Source organism: Sorex araneus, chromosome 4 (assembly GCF_027595985.1).
Source record: "Sorex araneus isolate mSorAra2 chromosome 4, mSorAra2.pri, whole genome shotgun sequence".
Taxonomy (NCBI): domain Eukaryota; kingdom Metazoa; phylum Chordata; class Mammalia; order Eulipotyphla; family Soricidae; genus Sorex; species Sorex araneus.
In genome coordinates this window covers 217,432,759-217,446,565 of record NC_073305.1, presented here as the reverse complement: position 1 = coordinate 217,446,565, position 13,807 = coordinate 217,432,759, and the positions used below count along the sequence as shown (strand labels likewise).

At 66.4% G+C, this 13,807-nt stretch overlaps 1 protein-coding gene across 4 annotated transcripts in view; it reads left to right on the top strand.

The window, feature by feature from the left end:
* CLEC16A (C-type lectin domain containing 16A) overlaps window positions 1-13,807 on the top strand; it is a 126,328-nt gene that overhangs the window by 27,153 nt on the left and 85,368 nt on the right. For all 4 annotated transcript variants that reach the window (XM_055134568.1, XM_055134572.1, XM_055134571.1 and 1 more), the window contains exons 9-10: window positions 498-608; window positions 11,817-12,045. In XM_055134568.1, the coding sequence (XP_054990543.1) occupies window positions 498-608; window positions 11,817-12,045 (340 nt within the window). The remainder of the gene's footprint in view (window positions 1-497; window positions 609-11,816; window positions 12,046-13,807) is intronic.

The following is a 13,807-nucleotide window of genomic DNA, read 5'->3' as shown; positions in this document are numbered from 1 at the left end:
CGATGCTTGGGGCCTACTGCTGGCTCAGTGCTCAGGGGTCACTCCTGGCGGGCTCGGGGGACCCTATGGATGCCGGGGTTGAACCCAGGTAAGCTGTGTGCAAGGCAAGTGCCCTCCCTGCCGTGCCGTCTCCGGGCATTTCCGGACAGAGTGGCAGGGTGGGGGTGGGGGTGAGGCCCCAGCTGGCGGGCCGGGCCCTTCTCCCGAGGGGCGCCGGCTCCCAGGTGCTGACGGGCCCGCGTCCTCCTTTCCCTGCGGCTGGAGCGTCCGCTTGGTGACGCTGTCGTGGGGGGTGGGGGCCGGGGGGCGCCGCTGGCCTCCCTCCACGTGGCCACACGCCCCATTCGCTGTCAGGCAGACACGAGGGACAGTCTGGCTTTGCCGCCCTTCCTGCCGCCCGCTGGCCAGGCGCCTGCCTCCACAGAGGGGCCTGGCCCCGGAAGGGGTGTCAGGGACCCCGGGAGGGCCCCGCTTATGCCCGCCCTCGCCTCCCCCAGGTCTTCCTCATCATCCACCACGCGCCGCTGGTGAACTCGCTGGCGGAGGTCATCCTCAATGGGGACCCGTCGGAGCTGCCCGCCGAGGCCGAGCAGGACGTCCCGAGAAGCGTAAGTGGCCGGGGCCGGGGCCCTTTCTGCGCCGTGACCCGCGGTCACTGCTGCTGCTGCTGGACCCCGGGGCCTCCGGAGCAGCAGCGCGGCCGGGGCTCAGCTGCCACGACGGTGCCGGCCTCCAGGTGGGAGCTGGACGCGGGAGCAGGGCCCGCCCCGCCTGGCCCTCGGGCTCTGCGGCGGGTGGACACGGGCACCGGGACGGGGCACAGGTCAGACTGGGTGGGCCAGAGGACGCGCGGGTGACAGCGGCCCCTGTGGGAGGCAGGAGGGTGGGGAGGCAGCAGGGGCATGGGGGGGCGGGGGCACGTGGCATCAGTAGAGGCAGTGGGGGGCGGGGGGGCAGGGGCGGTGGGGAGCAGTAGGGGCATTGGGGGGGCGGGGGTGGGGGGGCGGGGAGCACAGTGCGTGTGAGTAGCTGCAGGCTGGACACGGGCCGGCTGCAGTTCTGCCTGGCCCCTGCACCGTCTCCGGACACGCTTGTCGCCCGACTGCGGTGGGAGGGCAACCCTAGGGGCTGCGTGTGTCGCCCAAAGCCTGGCCCGGCCCAGCTCCCAGCCTGCCCCCGGGTCCTGGGCTCGAGGCCGCCCTTCCGCTCCTCCTGGCTCCTTCCCTGCACGCGGGTCTCAGCTGGCCCTGAGCTGCTGGCGGAGGGAACAGGCGGGGCAGGGGTGGGGGGGGCAGGCGGCTGCCCTGCGCGGGGTCTGCTGCTGGCTCTGGGGCAGGACTGGTAAATAAGGCGCATGGGACGGGCACGGCCTCGCCCCCACCCCCCACCGCCCACCGTGCCCTCTGGTCGTAGCTGTGGCCTGCGCGGGGCTGGCCCCTCTGCTCTCCGGGACGGCAGAGCCCAGGGCCTTGAAAAGGCTGCCAGGCCCGTGATCCTGGGTGGCGGCAGCATGAGATGGGCTGGGGGGATCGGGGGGAGGCCGCCACCAGCCCAGGGGACACGCCCTGCCGGTGTCTCTCTCTCTGCCTGCTGTGCCCCCGGTTCTGCTTCGCTCTGTCACCCCTGTCCTCATTGTGCTGTTCTGGGTGTTCTGGGCACGTGCAAGACCCCTCTGGGCACGTGCAAGACCCCTCTGGGCACGTGCAAGACCCCTCTGGGCACGTGCAAGGCCCCTCTGGGCACGTGCAAGACCCTCTGGGCACGTGCAAGACCCCTCTGGGCACGTGCAAGACCCTCTGGGCACGTGCAAGACCCCTCTGGGCACGTGCAAGACCCCTCTGGGCACGTGCAAGGCCCCTCTGACAGTCCCGGTGATGCTGGAACTCGCCCTGTGACACTGGAGCCAGGACCCCCCCAGGCTCCGCAGACAGTGCTCGACCTAGGAAACCTCCACCCTCCTGGGTTCTGCAGGAGGAAGCTGGACTCGGTGACCAGGGCTGACCACATTCTCTTTACAAGGAAATGGCTAGAAAATGGGTTGTGATTTGATGTTTTGGGAACCGCTGATTTTTAATTTATTTACTTACTTTTTGCTTTTTGGGTCACACCTGGCGATGCTCAGGGGTTCCTCCTGGCTCTGCACTCAGGAATTACCCCTGGTGGTGCTCGAGGGACCCTATGGGATGCTGGGAATCGAACCCGAGTCGGCCGCATGCAAGGCAAACGCCCTCCCCGCTGTGCTCTCACTCCAGCCCCACCACTGATACTTCTGGCAGGGGTGGTGGTGGGGCTGGCCCCAGCCTAGTGCCAGGGGAGCACTCCTAGCAGTGCTCAGGGGACCTTGAGGTGCCAGGATTGAACCCGGGGCCCCCCTTCGCATGCAGAGTCCCCATTCTCGCCCTTGAGCATCTCCTCGGCCCTTCCTTTTTTTTCCTTCCTTTCTCTTTGCAATGCCCTGAAGCTTTTCTTGAGTGGAGGCGGGGGGGGGGGGTGAGGAGCTTCCCAGGGGCCCTGGCACGCCTCGTTCCCCCCTGCTGGACAGTCCAGCCGGGTGCCCGCCCCGCAGGGCACAGCCCGGCTCCGCAAGCTTCTGGTTTGCTTTTCAGCACGTTCGAAAGGGACATTCAGAAGCCGTGGGCTCTAACGCTTTGGGCGTTTCTCCCCCGATGCTGTCTTGGAGCCTGTCCCGAGCCGGTCCAGGGCCTGTGTGCGGGCCGAGGCTCAGCTCGGGGGCGCGTGCCGAGGTGCTGCTCGCCTGCCCGTGCCGTGTCCCGGAGCTCAGGCCCCCAGAGCGCCACCCCCCAGAGGACAGGCCCCGCCGAGGTCAGCCCGGGAGGTGTGCACTCCAGACGCTGCCCCGCCCCCACCCCCGCCGGCACGTTCACGTATTTGCCTTTTGGTTGAAGTGGACAGGCGTGTGGTCACCAGGACGGGCCCAGAGCGGTGCCAGCTGACCGCAGATGTGTCATGGTCCCTGAGTTTGCGAGTCACAGAAAGCGCCACTTCCCAGCGTCAGACGCCCCTGTTGCCGCTTCCCTCTAATTAGGGGTCCTGCAGGGTGGGGGGCGGGGAGAGGCCGGGAGAGGCCGGGAGAGGCGCAGCAGCGGAGAGGAGACTCTGAACGGGGAAAGGAGCCGCCAGCCCAAGCGAAAGTGTCAGCTTTCTGCTTCCGGTGGGGGCCGCCTCTGCCCGCGTGGGAAGCCGGGGTTTGTTGTGTTCTGCTCTGAGCCCCTCTGGGGTCCGGGAGGGGCGTGGGGCCCTGGCGGTGGGCGCCGCCCTCCCCTCCAGGGGCGCCGGCTCCTATTGTTTCCTGCCGAACTCGGATGTGGTTTGGTCATACTTGTTCTGAGTGTCTTGGTCTTTTTTAACCTACTTTCTCCTTCCCGTAATTCGTAGATAAGTTCCTGGTACTGCTCCGTTCTCTTTACCAGCAGACCTTTCACCAAACCAAACCAAAATTGGAGAGCGAGAGGCCGGGGGAGAAGAGAGTTATTTGGAAAGTCTGTAATTTAGGGTTAAATTTAAAGTGCGGCGGCGAGGTCAGATAAGCGTCTCTGCAGACCCTCTGCTGCCCGCTCGGGGCCGCGCCTTCTCGCGGGGAGGCAGAGAACCCGGTTCCGAAGCTGTGCCGGGCTGGGGGTCCGGTCGCGGAACATGCATGTGCGAGCCCGTGTTTAAGGGGCCTTTCCACCCTTGGCCTCTGCGCTCCATCCTCCATGTCTCCCAGCGCAGGGCGGTGTTCTGGAGAAGCTGCGTCTCTGTGCTCGCCCCACCCCGAGACAGAGTCTGGGAGCTGCCTGCGCCCCCTGAGCTGTCGGGTCTGGCCAGCAATATGGGGGGTGCTCCCTGCAGGAGTGCAAGGTGCTCCCTGCAGGAGCATGGGGTGCTCCCTACAGAGCATAGGGATGCTCCCTGCAGGAGTGTGAGGTGCTCCCTGCAGGAGTGCTCTCTGCAGGAGTGTGGGGTGCTCTCTGCAGGAGTGTGAGGTGCTCCCTGCAGGAGTGCAGGAGTGCTCTCTGCAGGAGTGGGGGGTGCTCCCTACAGAGCATAGGGATGCTCCCTGCAGGAGTGTGAGGTGCTCCCTGCAGGAGTGCAGGAGTGCTCTCTGCAGGAGTTCGGGGTGCTCTCTGCAGAGCATAGGGGTGCTCCCTGCAGGAGTGTAGGGGTGCTCACAGCAGGAGTGTAGGGGTACTCCCTGCAGGAGTGTGGGGTGCTCTCTGCAGGAGTGTGGGGTGCTCCCTACAGAGCGTAGGGGTGCTTCCTGCAGGAGTGTAGGGGTGCTCCCTGCAGAGTGTAGGGGTGCTCCCTACAGAGTGTAGGGGTGCTCCCTGCAGAGTGTAGGGGTGCTCCCTGCAGGAGCATGGGGTGCTCCCTGCAGGAGCGTGGGGTGCTCTCTGCAGGAGTGTGGGGTGCTCTCCGCAGGAGTGTGGATTGCTCTCTGCAGGAGTGTGGGGTGCTCCCTACAGAGTGTAGGGGTGCTCCCTGCAGGAGTGTGGAGTGTAGGGGTGCTCCCTACAGAGTGTAGGGGTGCTCCTTGCAGAGTGTAGGGGTGCTCCCTGCAGGAGCATGGGGTGCTCCCTGCAGGAGTGTGGATTGCTCTCTGCAGGAGTGTGGGGTGCTCCCTACAGAGTGTAGGGGTGCTCCCTGCAGGAGTGTGGGGTGCTCTCCGCAGGAGTGTGGAGTGTAGGGGTGCTCCCTACAGAGTGTAGGGGTGCTCCCTGCAGAGTGTAGGGGTGCTCCCTGCAGGAGCATGGGGTGCTCTCTGCAGGAGCATGGGGTGCTCCCTGCAGGAGCGTGGGGTGCTCTCCGCAGGAGTGTGGATTGCTCTCTGCAGGAGTGTGGGGTGCTCCCTACAGAGTGTAGGGGTGCTCCCTGCAGGAGTGTGGGGTGCTCTCTGCAGGAGTGTGGAGTGTAGGGGTGCTCCCTACAGAGTGTAGGGGTGCTCCCTGCAGAGTGTAGGGGTGCTCCCTGCAGGAGCATGGGGTGCTCCCTGCAGGAATGTGGATTGCTCTCTGCAGGAGTGTGGGGTGCTCCCTACAGAGTGTAGGGGTGCTCCCTGCAGGAGTGTGGGGTGCTCTCCGCAGGAGTGTGGAGTGTAGGGGTGCTCCCTACAGAGTGTAGGGGTGCTCCCTGCAGAGTGTAGGGGTGCTCCCTGCAGGAGCGTGGGGTGCTCTCTGCAGGAGTGTGGGGTGCTCTCCGCAGGAGTGTGGATTGCTCTCTGCAGGAGTGTGGGGTGCTCCCTACAGAGTGTAGGGGTGCTCCCTGCAGGAGTGTGGGGTGCTCTCCGCAGGAGTGTGGAGTGTAGGGGTGCTCTCTGCAGGAATGTGACGTGCTCCCTGCAGGAGTGTAGGAGTGCTCCCTGCAGGAGCATGGGGTGCTTCCTGAAGAAGTGTGGGGTGTTCCCCGCGGGAGTATAGAGTGCTCCCCGCAGTCAGGGACGTAGGTGCTCTCTGCAGGAGCGTGAGGTGCTCCCCGCAGGACTGTAGAGTCCTCCCCGCAGGAGCGTGTCCGGCGGGGGTGTGGGTGCTCCCTGCTCCTCCTGAATGTCCTTTACGACTCTGGGGGGGCAGAGGCCAAGTCTGCCCCCCGGGACCCCTCCTCTGCCCAGAAGCCGGCTCAGGGAGGGCTGCGGCAGGCTGACCCGGCCAGTTGGTGCCCCTGCCCAGGCCCCGCTTCCTGCTGCTCCCAGGGGGAGACCTACGCGGGCGCGAAGAAGGCGCCCGGAGCACAGCACCCACGGGCTGCGGGTCGGAGCTTCCGTCTTTCTGTGCGCCATGAGGCCGCACTCCTGGCGCTGTGCTCAGGGCTCCTCCCGGCGGGCCCGGGGCCACCACGCCTGGTGCCTGGGGTCCGACCCAGGCCGTCCTGTGTCACAGGGTGTGTCTGTCCCTGGACGCTGCCTGAGCTGACCGGCACCCGGACCCGGACACGGGCCCCGGCTCACGGGGGTCGCAGTGACAGGCTCACGGCAGGGGCTGCCCGCAGATCCTGCGCAGGGACCAAGACCCCTGGCCCTGGTGTTGCAGGAAGTGACCGGGTGGGGACGGGGGCGTCTGCGGCTGATTCCTTGAGAGTGAGGCTCTGCGGACCCCGTGCCTCCAGGGCCGGACCCTCTGCCAGGCCGGGGCGGGGTCAGTGTGGAGGGCACCATGGCCCGGCGCCTTGGAGCTCAGGCTTTGGGCCACTGCCAATGCCCGGGTGGAGGAAGAGGCTTCTGGACACCCAGGGTCTCGCTGCCCGGCGGCCTTCCAGGACTCACGCTGCGTCCCCCATCTGGGGGTGCAGGGGGTGGGCCTCGGGGGCCTCGGGGGGAGCCCCTGTGTGAGGCAGTTCTCGCTCATGGCGAGGGTCGGGCAGACCGTGCTCCAGTGGCGTGGAGGGTCCCGGGGAAGCTGACCCCGTCGTGCAGAGACAGGCCAGCGCTGAGGGGAGCCCCGGGGGCCGGGCTGGTGGCGTCAGCCAGGAGTGGGACGGGGGGGGGGGGGCGGGCGAGGAGCTCCCAGGGCACTCTGGGTGGACAGGCGGGCAGGCAAGGGACAGAGACCCAGAGACGGCTCCGCGGGCAGGGGTGGGAGTGTCGCTGAGGGGCCGCAGTGGGCACCTTTGGCTTCTGTCCTGGCGGCACTGCCCCTTCTGCCCTCAGCCCGTGTCCAGCATCAACCCGCACTCCTCCCTGGACGTTGAGGGCTTTCTGGTGTTTTTTGTTTTTGTTTTTGTTTTTTTTTGTTTTTGCTTTTTGGGTCACCCCCGGCGATGCTCAGGGGTTCCTCCTGGCTCTGCACTCAGGAATCACTCCTGGCGGTGCTCGGGGGACCCTATGGGATGCCAGGGATCGAATCCAGCTCGGCTGCGTGCAAGGCAAACGCCCTCCCTGCTGTGCTAGAGCTCCAGCCCCCTTACTGATGTTTTTTTTTTTGTTTGTTTCTTTTTGGTCACACCCGGTGATGCACAGGGGTTCCTCCTGGCTCTGCACTCAGGAATTACCCCTGGGAGTGCTCAGGGGACCATGTGGGATGCTGGGAATCGAACCCAGATCGGCCGTGTCCAAGGCAAACGCCCTCCCCGCTGTGCTATCACTCCAGCACCCCCAACTAATGTTTTTAAGTGACTTTTTAAACACTGGGAGTGGGGGCGCGCCTGGTGCTGAGTTTGGAGACAGGATAGTTGTTGTTTGGGGCCACTCCTGGCGGTGCTCAGGGATCTCGCCTGACTCTGCACTCGGGGTGGCCCTGGGAGGTGGGGTGCGGGGTGTGTGTTTGAGTCTGGGTCGGCCTTGTGCTAGGCACACGACCTGCCCCTTAGACTGTTGCTCCGGGCCCCCCCCCACCGGGGCCGTCTGATTACTGGGGGTCAGACCCCAGCTCCGGTGCTCGCTCCTGCCCCGGCGCCGGAGGTCTGTGAGCAGACGTCTCGGTCCTGGCCGCTGTGTCGGTGTGGTCCGGTCGCCTCTGCAGGTGGCTCCCAGGTGGACGCTTTCCCCGGCGCTGCAAGGACTCGACCCGTAGTTTAGGGGGCCCGGAACCAGAGGGTCCCCAGCCCCCGGGTCTGGCATTCCGGGCCGGAGACAGCCAGCGACGGCGACGGGGATCTGGGGAGGGGCACGCGGTGGGGAGCGGAGGGGCGACGGGTGCCCTGGGGGGCTGGCGGTGGCCCTCAGGACTCAGCGGAGGCTCAGCTCGGGGCGGGGGTCGGAGTCTCGGGCGGGAGGGGCTGGACGGGGCCGGGAGCAGGGGCTGCTGAGGCCAGCGAGGGGCCCGGGCACGGTCCCGTCCGCTCTCATTCACCGGCTTGCACCCAGCCCCGGACGCCCGCGCCCCGTCTCCATCAACACCGCTCGCCCTGCCCGCTGAGCTGCAGACGGAGCACTGTCCCCCCCGGGCAGAGGGAGTCCCCGAGCCCTCCCAGCTGAGAAGGAGAAGCAAGGCTGTTCCCTAGAGAAACGCCCCTGTGCCCCGCCCCCACCCCCGTGCCTGGGGTAGGCGAGGAACTCGGGCCCTGGGCACAGGGCAGGGGCACCCTGGCAGCTCGGCCTGCTGCTGGTCACCTGGTGGCCGGCCCCATCCCGGCCCCTCCCTCCACACCCGCTGGGGTCCTCCCAGTCTTGGGGTGGCGCCGTGAGCGGTCTGTGTCCTCCGAGGCCTAAGGCACCGGGGCTCTCTTGTTTGGGTTGAGCTGGACGGGGTCTCTGGCCCCAGGGCCGTGGGCTCCTTCACCGCGAGGAAACACACAGGACGTGGCTCCCGTGGCAGGTCCACGGTCCATCTGCGTCCCGTGCAGTGGCTGGGCACTGACCTGTGGCAGCTGACCTCTGGGTGGGAGCAGGGCCACACAGCCGGCCGCGGCCTCAGCACGCAGCTCCCGGGCCTCACGGGGCGGGGGGGGCGCTCCGGGGGCCACAGGTGGTCCAGGGCTGAATGTGGGCCGGCTGCGTGCAGGGCAGGTGCCTCCCCCCGAGTCCTGTCCCTGCCTGCTGTCCCACTCTGCATCCCGGGCTCGTCCTGCGTTCGCCCGTCACTCGGAGAAGGACGCAGGAGAGCACAGGCGTTTAGGCACTGGCCTCGCACACGGCCAACCTTGGCTGGGTCCTCAGCACCCCGGAGGGTCCCCTGAGCACTGCCAGGAGTGATCCCTGAGCACAGAGCCAGGACTCAGCCCTGAGCACTGCCGGGAGTGAGCCCTGAGCACTGTTGGGAGTAATCTCTAAGCACAGAGCCAGGACCTAGCCCTGAGTACTGCCAGGAGTGATCCCTGAGCACAGAGCCAGGAGTCAGCCCTGAGCACTGCCGGGAGTGATCCCTGAGCACAGAGCCAGGAGTCAGCCCTGAGCACTGCCGGGAGTGATCCCTGAGCACAGAGCCATGAGTCAGCCCTGAGCGCCGCCGGGAGTGGCCCCCAATCAGATCAGACCAGTGAGAATCTGGCCCCTGAGACATCCGCGTGGCTTCCCACGCTGACCAGCTGGAACCACCCACCGCTCCCCGTTGACGGGCATTTAGGGTATTTCCGCGGCTCCCCGCATGGTTGCGTTTTAAGTGTCTGAAGTTCCCCGGTGGGCACCTCCCCTGCCCCTGCGACTCCCTTGGCACGTTGCTGCTGCCAGCGGCTCACGCCCCACTGCTCTGGGGACCCTGGCCTGCCGTGGGCCGGGCACGCGCCCCCGACCCTCCCCCTGTGCTCTCGCTGCAGCCCCCCCCCGAAGGAACTGTGTCTCGGGGCCCGTGTCCATGCCTGCGTCTGTGCCTGGACGTCCCCGAGCTAGGAGACGGCTGTGGTGCGTGGCTGCGGGGACCCGTCTCAAAGGGCCCCCTGCCCCCCTGGTGCGCGGCGGGTATGAGCCCGCGGCTTCCTCGCGAGAGCCTCTGGCGGGCGGCGTCTCCCGGCGTCGCGCTCGGCCTTCTCCCCTGCCGGCTTGATGGACGGCGGCACGTGGCCCGCTCCCCGCGAGGAAGGGGCCGCAGCGGCCGGCCGCTCCATCTTCATCTTCTCCCTCCCCGAGGGTCCTTCCAGGAGGTGGGGGGGGCGCCAGGCCGCGTCCCTCTCCCCAGGTCAGGCGGGGCCCAACCCCCCCTCCCCCCTCCCCCCCACAGGCCGCTGCCAGCTCTGGGCTCCGGGCTGTCGGCCTCGTAATGAATCTCTGGTTTCCGGGGCCTTCGGAGTAGAGCTCAATTTACCTGTCATTTTTTTTTTCCCTGTGTGTGTGCGTGCATGAACGAATTCATGGCGGGCGAATAAAAATGAATGTTTGGATTTGGATGCTAATTTAGCTTTCAATTAGGTTTCATTTTGAGCGTTATTGAAATTAATCTGTGTTCCCGAGACCATCTGCTTATTGGCAAGGGCTGTGGGGCGGGGGGGGAGGGGGGGCGAGTCGCCGGGGCGGGGGGTGGATTCAGAAGATGGATCGCCGGCATCAGGGGGACGGAGACGTCCGCTTCCAGACGGGCTCCTCTCTGTGCCGATGAAGTCACGACTGGGCGGCCCCTGGGCCCCGGGCGGGAAGGTTCGGCTTCCGCCTCGGGCCTGGCGCGTCCTGGCACCTCTCCGCGCCTGGGCACCTGGGGTCTCCCCCCCCCCCCCCCCGAGGGAGAGCTGGAGCCGTGGGATGGGCGCTCGCCTCGCACGCGGCAGACCCGGCTTTGGTCCCCGGCACCCCACACGCCCCCTGGGCCCCCCCAGGAAGGATCCCCAAGTGCAGAGCCAGGAGGGAGCCTTGAGCACCCCGGGTGTGGCGCCCAAACTAAAGAACAAGCTCCCCCACATCCCACCTCTGCGTCACTGCCAGGTGACCCTGGGCGGGTCACTTCTGGGTGGGCACGTCCAGCCCCCCCCCCACCCCCGTCTCATCCACTGTGGGTTTTTATTTATTTTTATTTATTTATTTATTTTGCTTTTTGGGTCACACCCGGCGATGCCCAGGGGTTCCTCCTGGCTCTGTACTCAGGAATTACCCTCTGGCAGTGCTCAGGGGACCCTGTGGGATGCTGGGAATCGAACCCTAGTGTCGGCCGTTTGTAAGGCAAACGCCCTCCCCTCTGTGCTGTCGCTCTGGCCCCTTTTCTGCCATTTTCATAAGCAGAGGGTACTAGTGTTCCACGGGTAGGCAGGTTCTTTTGAAATAAAATTAAAGATTTTGTTGGGGGGGAGGTGGGAGCCACACCCAGCAGTGTTCAGAGCCGAGTTGTGGGTCTGTGCTCAGGGCTCAGTCCTGGTGGGCTCGGGGACCGTACGGGGTGCTGGAGATGGAACCTGGGTCTGCTGCGTGTCAGGCAGGCGCCTTATCCCTTGTACCTGTCCCTTCCTCCAGTCCCTTCAACAATTTTTTTTTTCTGCATCACACCTGGCGATGTCCAGGGGTTCCTCCTGACTCTGCACTCAGGAATTACTCCTGGCGGTGCTCGGGGGACCCTATGGAATGCTGGGAATCGAACCTGGGTTGGCTGCATGCAAGGCAAACGCCCTCCCTGATGCTCAGGGCTTCCTCCTGGCCCTGCACTCAGGAATCACTCCTGGCAGTGCTTGGAGAACGCTATGAGATGCTGGGAATCGAACCCAGGTCGGGCGCGTGCAAGGCAAGCACCCTACTTGCTGTACTATCGTTCCAGCCCTCAACAAAATTCATTTAAGGAGTTGGGGTGGGGGGACAGCTCAGGGGGCTAGCACACCTGCTTTACATGTGGGAGCCTGGTTGGGTCCCGGGCACGACATGGTCCCCCCCGAGCACCGTCTAGGGAGCAGCCATTGAGCACCGCCGTGTATGACCCACGTCTCCTGCCCCCCAGAGTCACAGAATAGGTGTCTCAGGGGGCTGTGGGGCTCGGGAGGGAGCACACGTGGTCGAGCTCGATCCTAGCACGTGCAGAGCCCAGAGCGAGCCGCCTGGCACCGTGTGTTCAGGGGGGCTGCCTGGTGGGCCCGAGCACTGTGGGAGCTTGCCCAGGCCCCCGCCGCCCCGGCACGTTGGCTGAGCTGTAGCAGCAGTCGGCTCATCTCGCTGGACGTTACGGGCACCCAGGAGCAGCTGGAGGACCCCGCTCTGCCCCCTCCGGGCCGGCGCCCAGCCCTCCTCGGGAGAGACCGAGCGTCACGGCGGAGGGAGAGGCTCAGGGCGGGGGCGCCGGCGGGAGCCCCCGGGTGCCGTCCCCAGGACCCCGTGGGCCCCCCAAAAGAGACCTGAGAATGCACCATGGTCAGGGTCCCCAGAAGGGCCTCTCACCCAGATGCTCGCCCTTCGGTGCTCACAGCGGCGTGGGCCCACTCGGGGTCAGACCGTGGTGGCTGGAGGCTCAGCCTCCCGCCCGCTCCTGTCCCCCCCGCAGGCCGCGCCCAGCATCCGGTGCTTCACCAAGCCCGCCGAGTCCCTGGAGCGCTCCCTGGAGATGAGCAGGCACAAGGGCCGGCGGCGGCTGCAGAAGAGGCCCAACTACAAGAACGTGGGCGAGGACGAGGACGACGACAAGGGCTCGGCCGAGGAGGGCGCCGAGGACGCCGAGAAGGCCAAGGGCCCCGAGGGCCCCAAGGGCAGCAAGGCCAGCGGGGAGAACGAAGGTGAGCTGGGGGGGGGGGGTGTGCGCACATGCGTGTGTGTGTGTGTGTGTGTGTGTGTTTGTATGTGCGTGTGGTTTGTGTGTGTTTGTGTGTATATGTGCTTGTGTGTTTGTGCGCATGTGGTTTGCACGTGCGAGTGTATATGTGCACGTATATGTGCACGTGTGGTTTGTGTGTGTATGTGCAGTATGTATGTGCCCATGTGTGTGTTTGTGTGTGTTTATGTGTATGTTTGTGTCTTTGTGTATGTGCCTCTGTGTGACTGTCTCTGTTTGTGTGTCTGTGTGTTTGTGTGTGTATGTACCTGTGTGTGTATATGTTTTTTTGTGTTTATATCTTTGTGTATGCACTGTGTATGTGCTGCCTGTGTGTGTGTTTGTGTATGTGCCTGTGTGTTTCTGTGTGTTTGTGTGTGTGTATGTGCCTGTGTGTGTGTGTGTGTGTGTGTGTGTGTATGTACATGCTCATTCGCTTGCATGCATGCAGGTTCTGCTGCGGCCCCGCCCTCAGACTCGGGCAGCCCCTTGTTCCAGTGCTCACCCTGGCTGGCAGCGGGCGGGAGCTGCACCATCGCCCCTCGGCGGAGGGTGGGGGCAGCTGGCCTGCATCAGGCCCGTTTCTTTGAACACGGACCAGCTTGTCGTCCGGGAACTTCTCCCGGTGGCAGCAGTGAGGCGGGGGCGTTCGTGGCGTCAGCCTCGCCGCCTGCCCGCGCCCGTCCTTACTCTCGGGGCCTGACGCAGGTCCCCACCCGAAGGTGCTTCCGATGAGACTGTCTCGGGGCCAGAGCAGTGGTACAGCACGTGTGACGCTGGCCTTGCACGCAGCTGGCCCAGGGTTCGACCCTGTCGGGCCCCCGGAGCACGCAGGGAGCCTTCTGGGTCGGGGAGATTCGGGGTTTGGGGCCCTTGTCTGGAAGGGGGCGCTCGGGCGGGGTGGGGTGGGCCGCCCGGGCCCAGCCCCGCTGGCCTGTGGCTTGGGGCGTGGGGGAGCGCAGCGTCCACACTGGCCGCGCCACCCTGCCGCCGCGCCCCGCCCGTGCTCTGGCCGGCCCGTCTCTGGTCTCTGTCCCCCTCATGGCTGGCCCGAAGCTGATGGGGCTGGACGGGCCCGGTGTGGGAGGAGCTGGCGCCGGGGGCTTTGGCGGCGGCCGCCCGTTCAGGCTCCCGGGGCGGGGATCAGCGGCAGAGCCCCCACCGGGTCGTGGTTCGGTCGTTCCTCGTCACGCTCGCGCTGGGAGGCGGGTTGGGGTCTGGCCTGTCGCTGCCTCCGCGGGGGTCTGGGGGGCAGGGGGCAGCGGGGAGGGGAGCCGGCTTGAATCCTGCCTCGACAGCGTCTGGGCTCCATGAGCGCCCGGGAGGGTCTCTGGCCCCGGACACACACGCCCGCCCCGCGCCCCACCTGAGGCTGAGCCGGGACGTCTGGCTTGCGGGGCGGCGGGGGTCAGACGCGGGTCCGCTGGGGCCCTGGCCGCGGGGCCCAGGCGGGTTAGAACCTCAGACAAGGGCCTGAGGGAAGGAGATGCGCGGGCCAGGGCTGGGCTCCGCTGGGCCCTGCAGGGGGCGCTGTGCATGGGCCCAGCCTGGACCCCGTGGACCACCGAGTCACACCTTGGCGGGAGGGCGTGGGGTGCTGAGTCGGGTCTCAGACTACCCACCCCAGCCCTGCTTTGCAGAGACACCCCCTTGGAGACCCGTCCTGGAACCTGAGACCAGCTGGCGGCCCCCGTGCCCCTGGCCGCGGCTGGTGGGCTCTCGGGCCA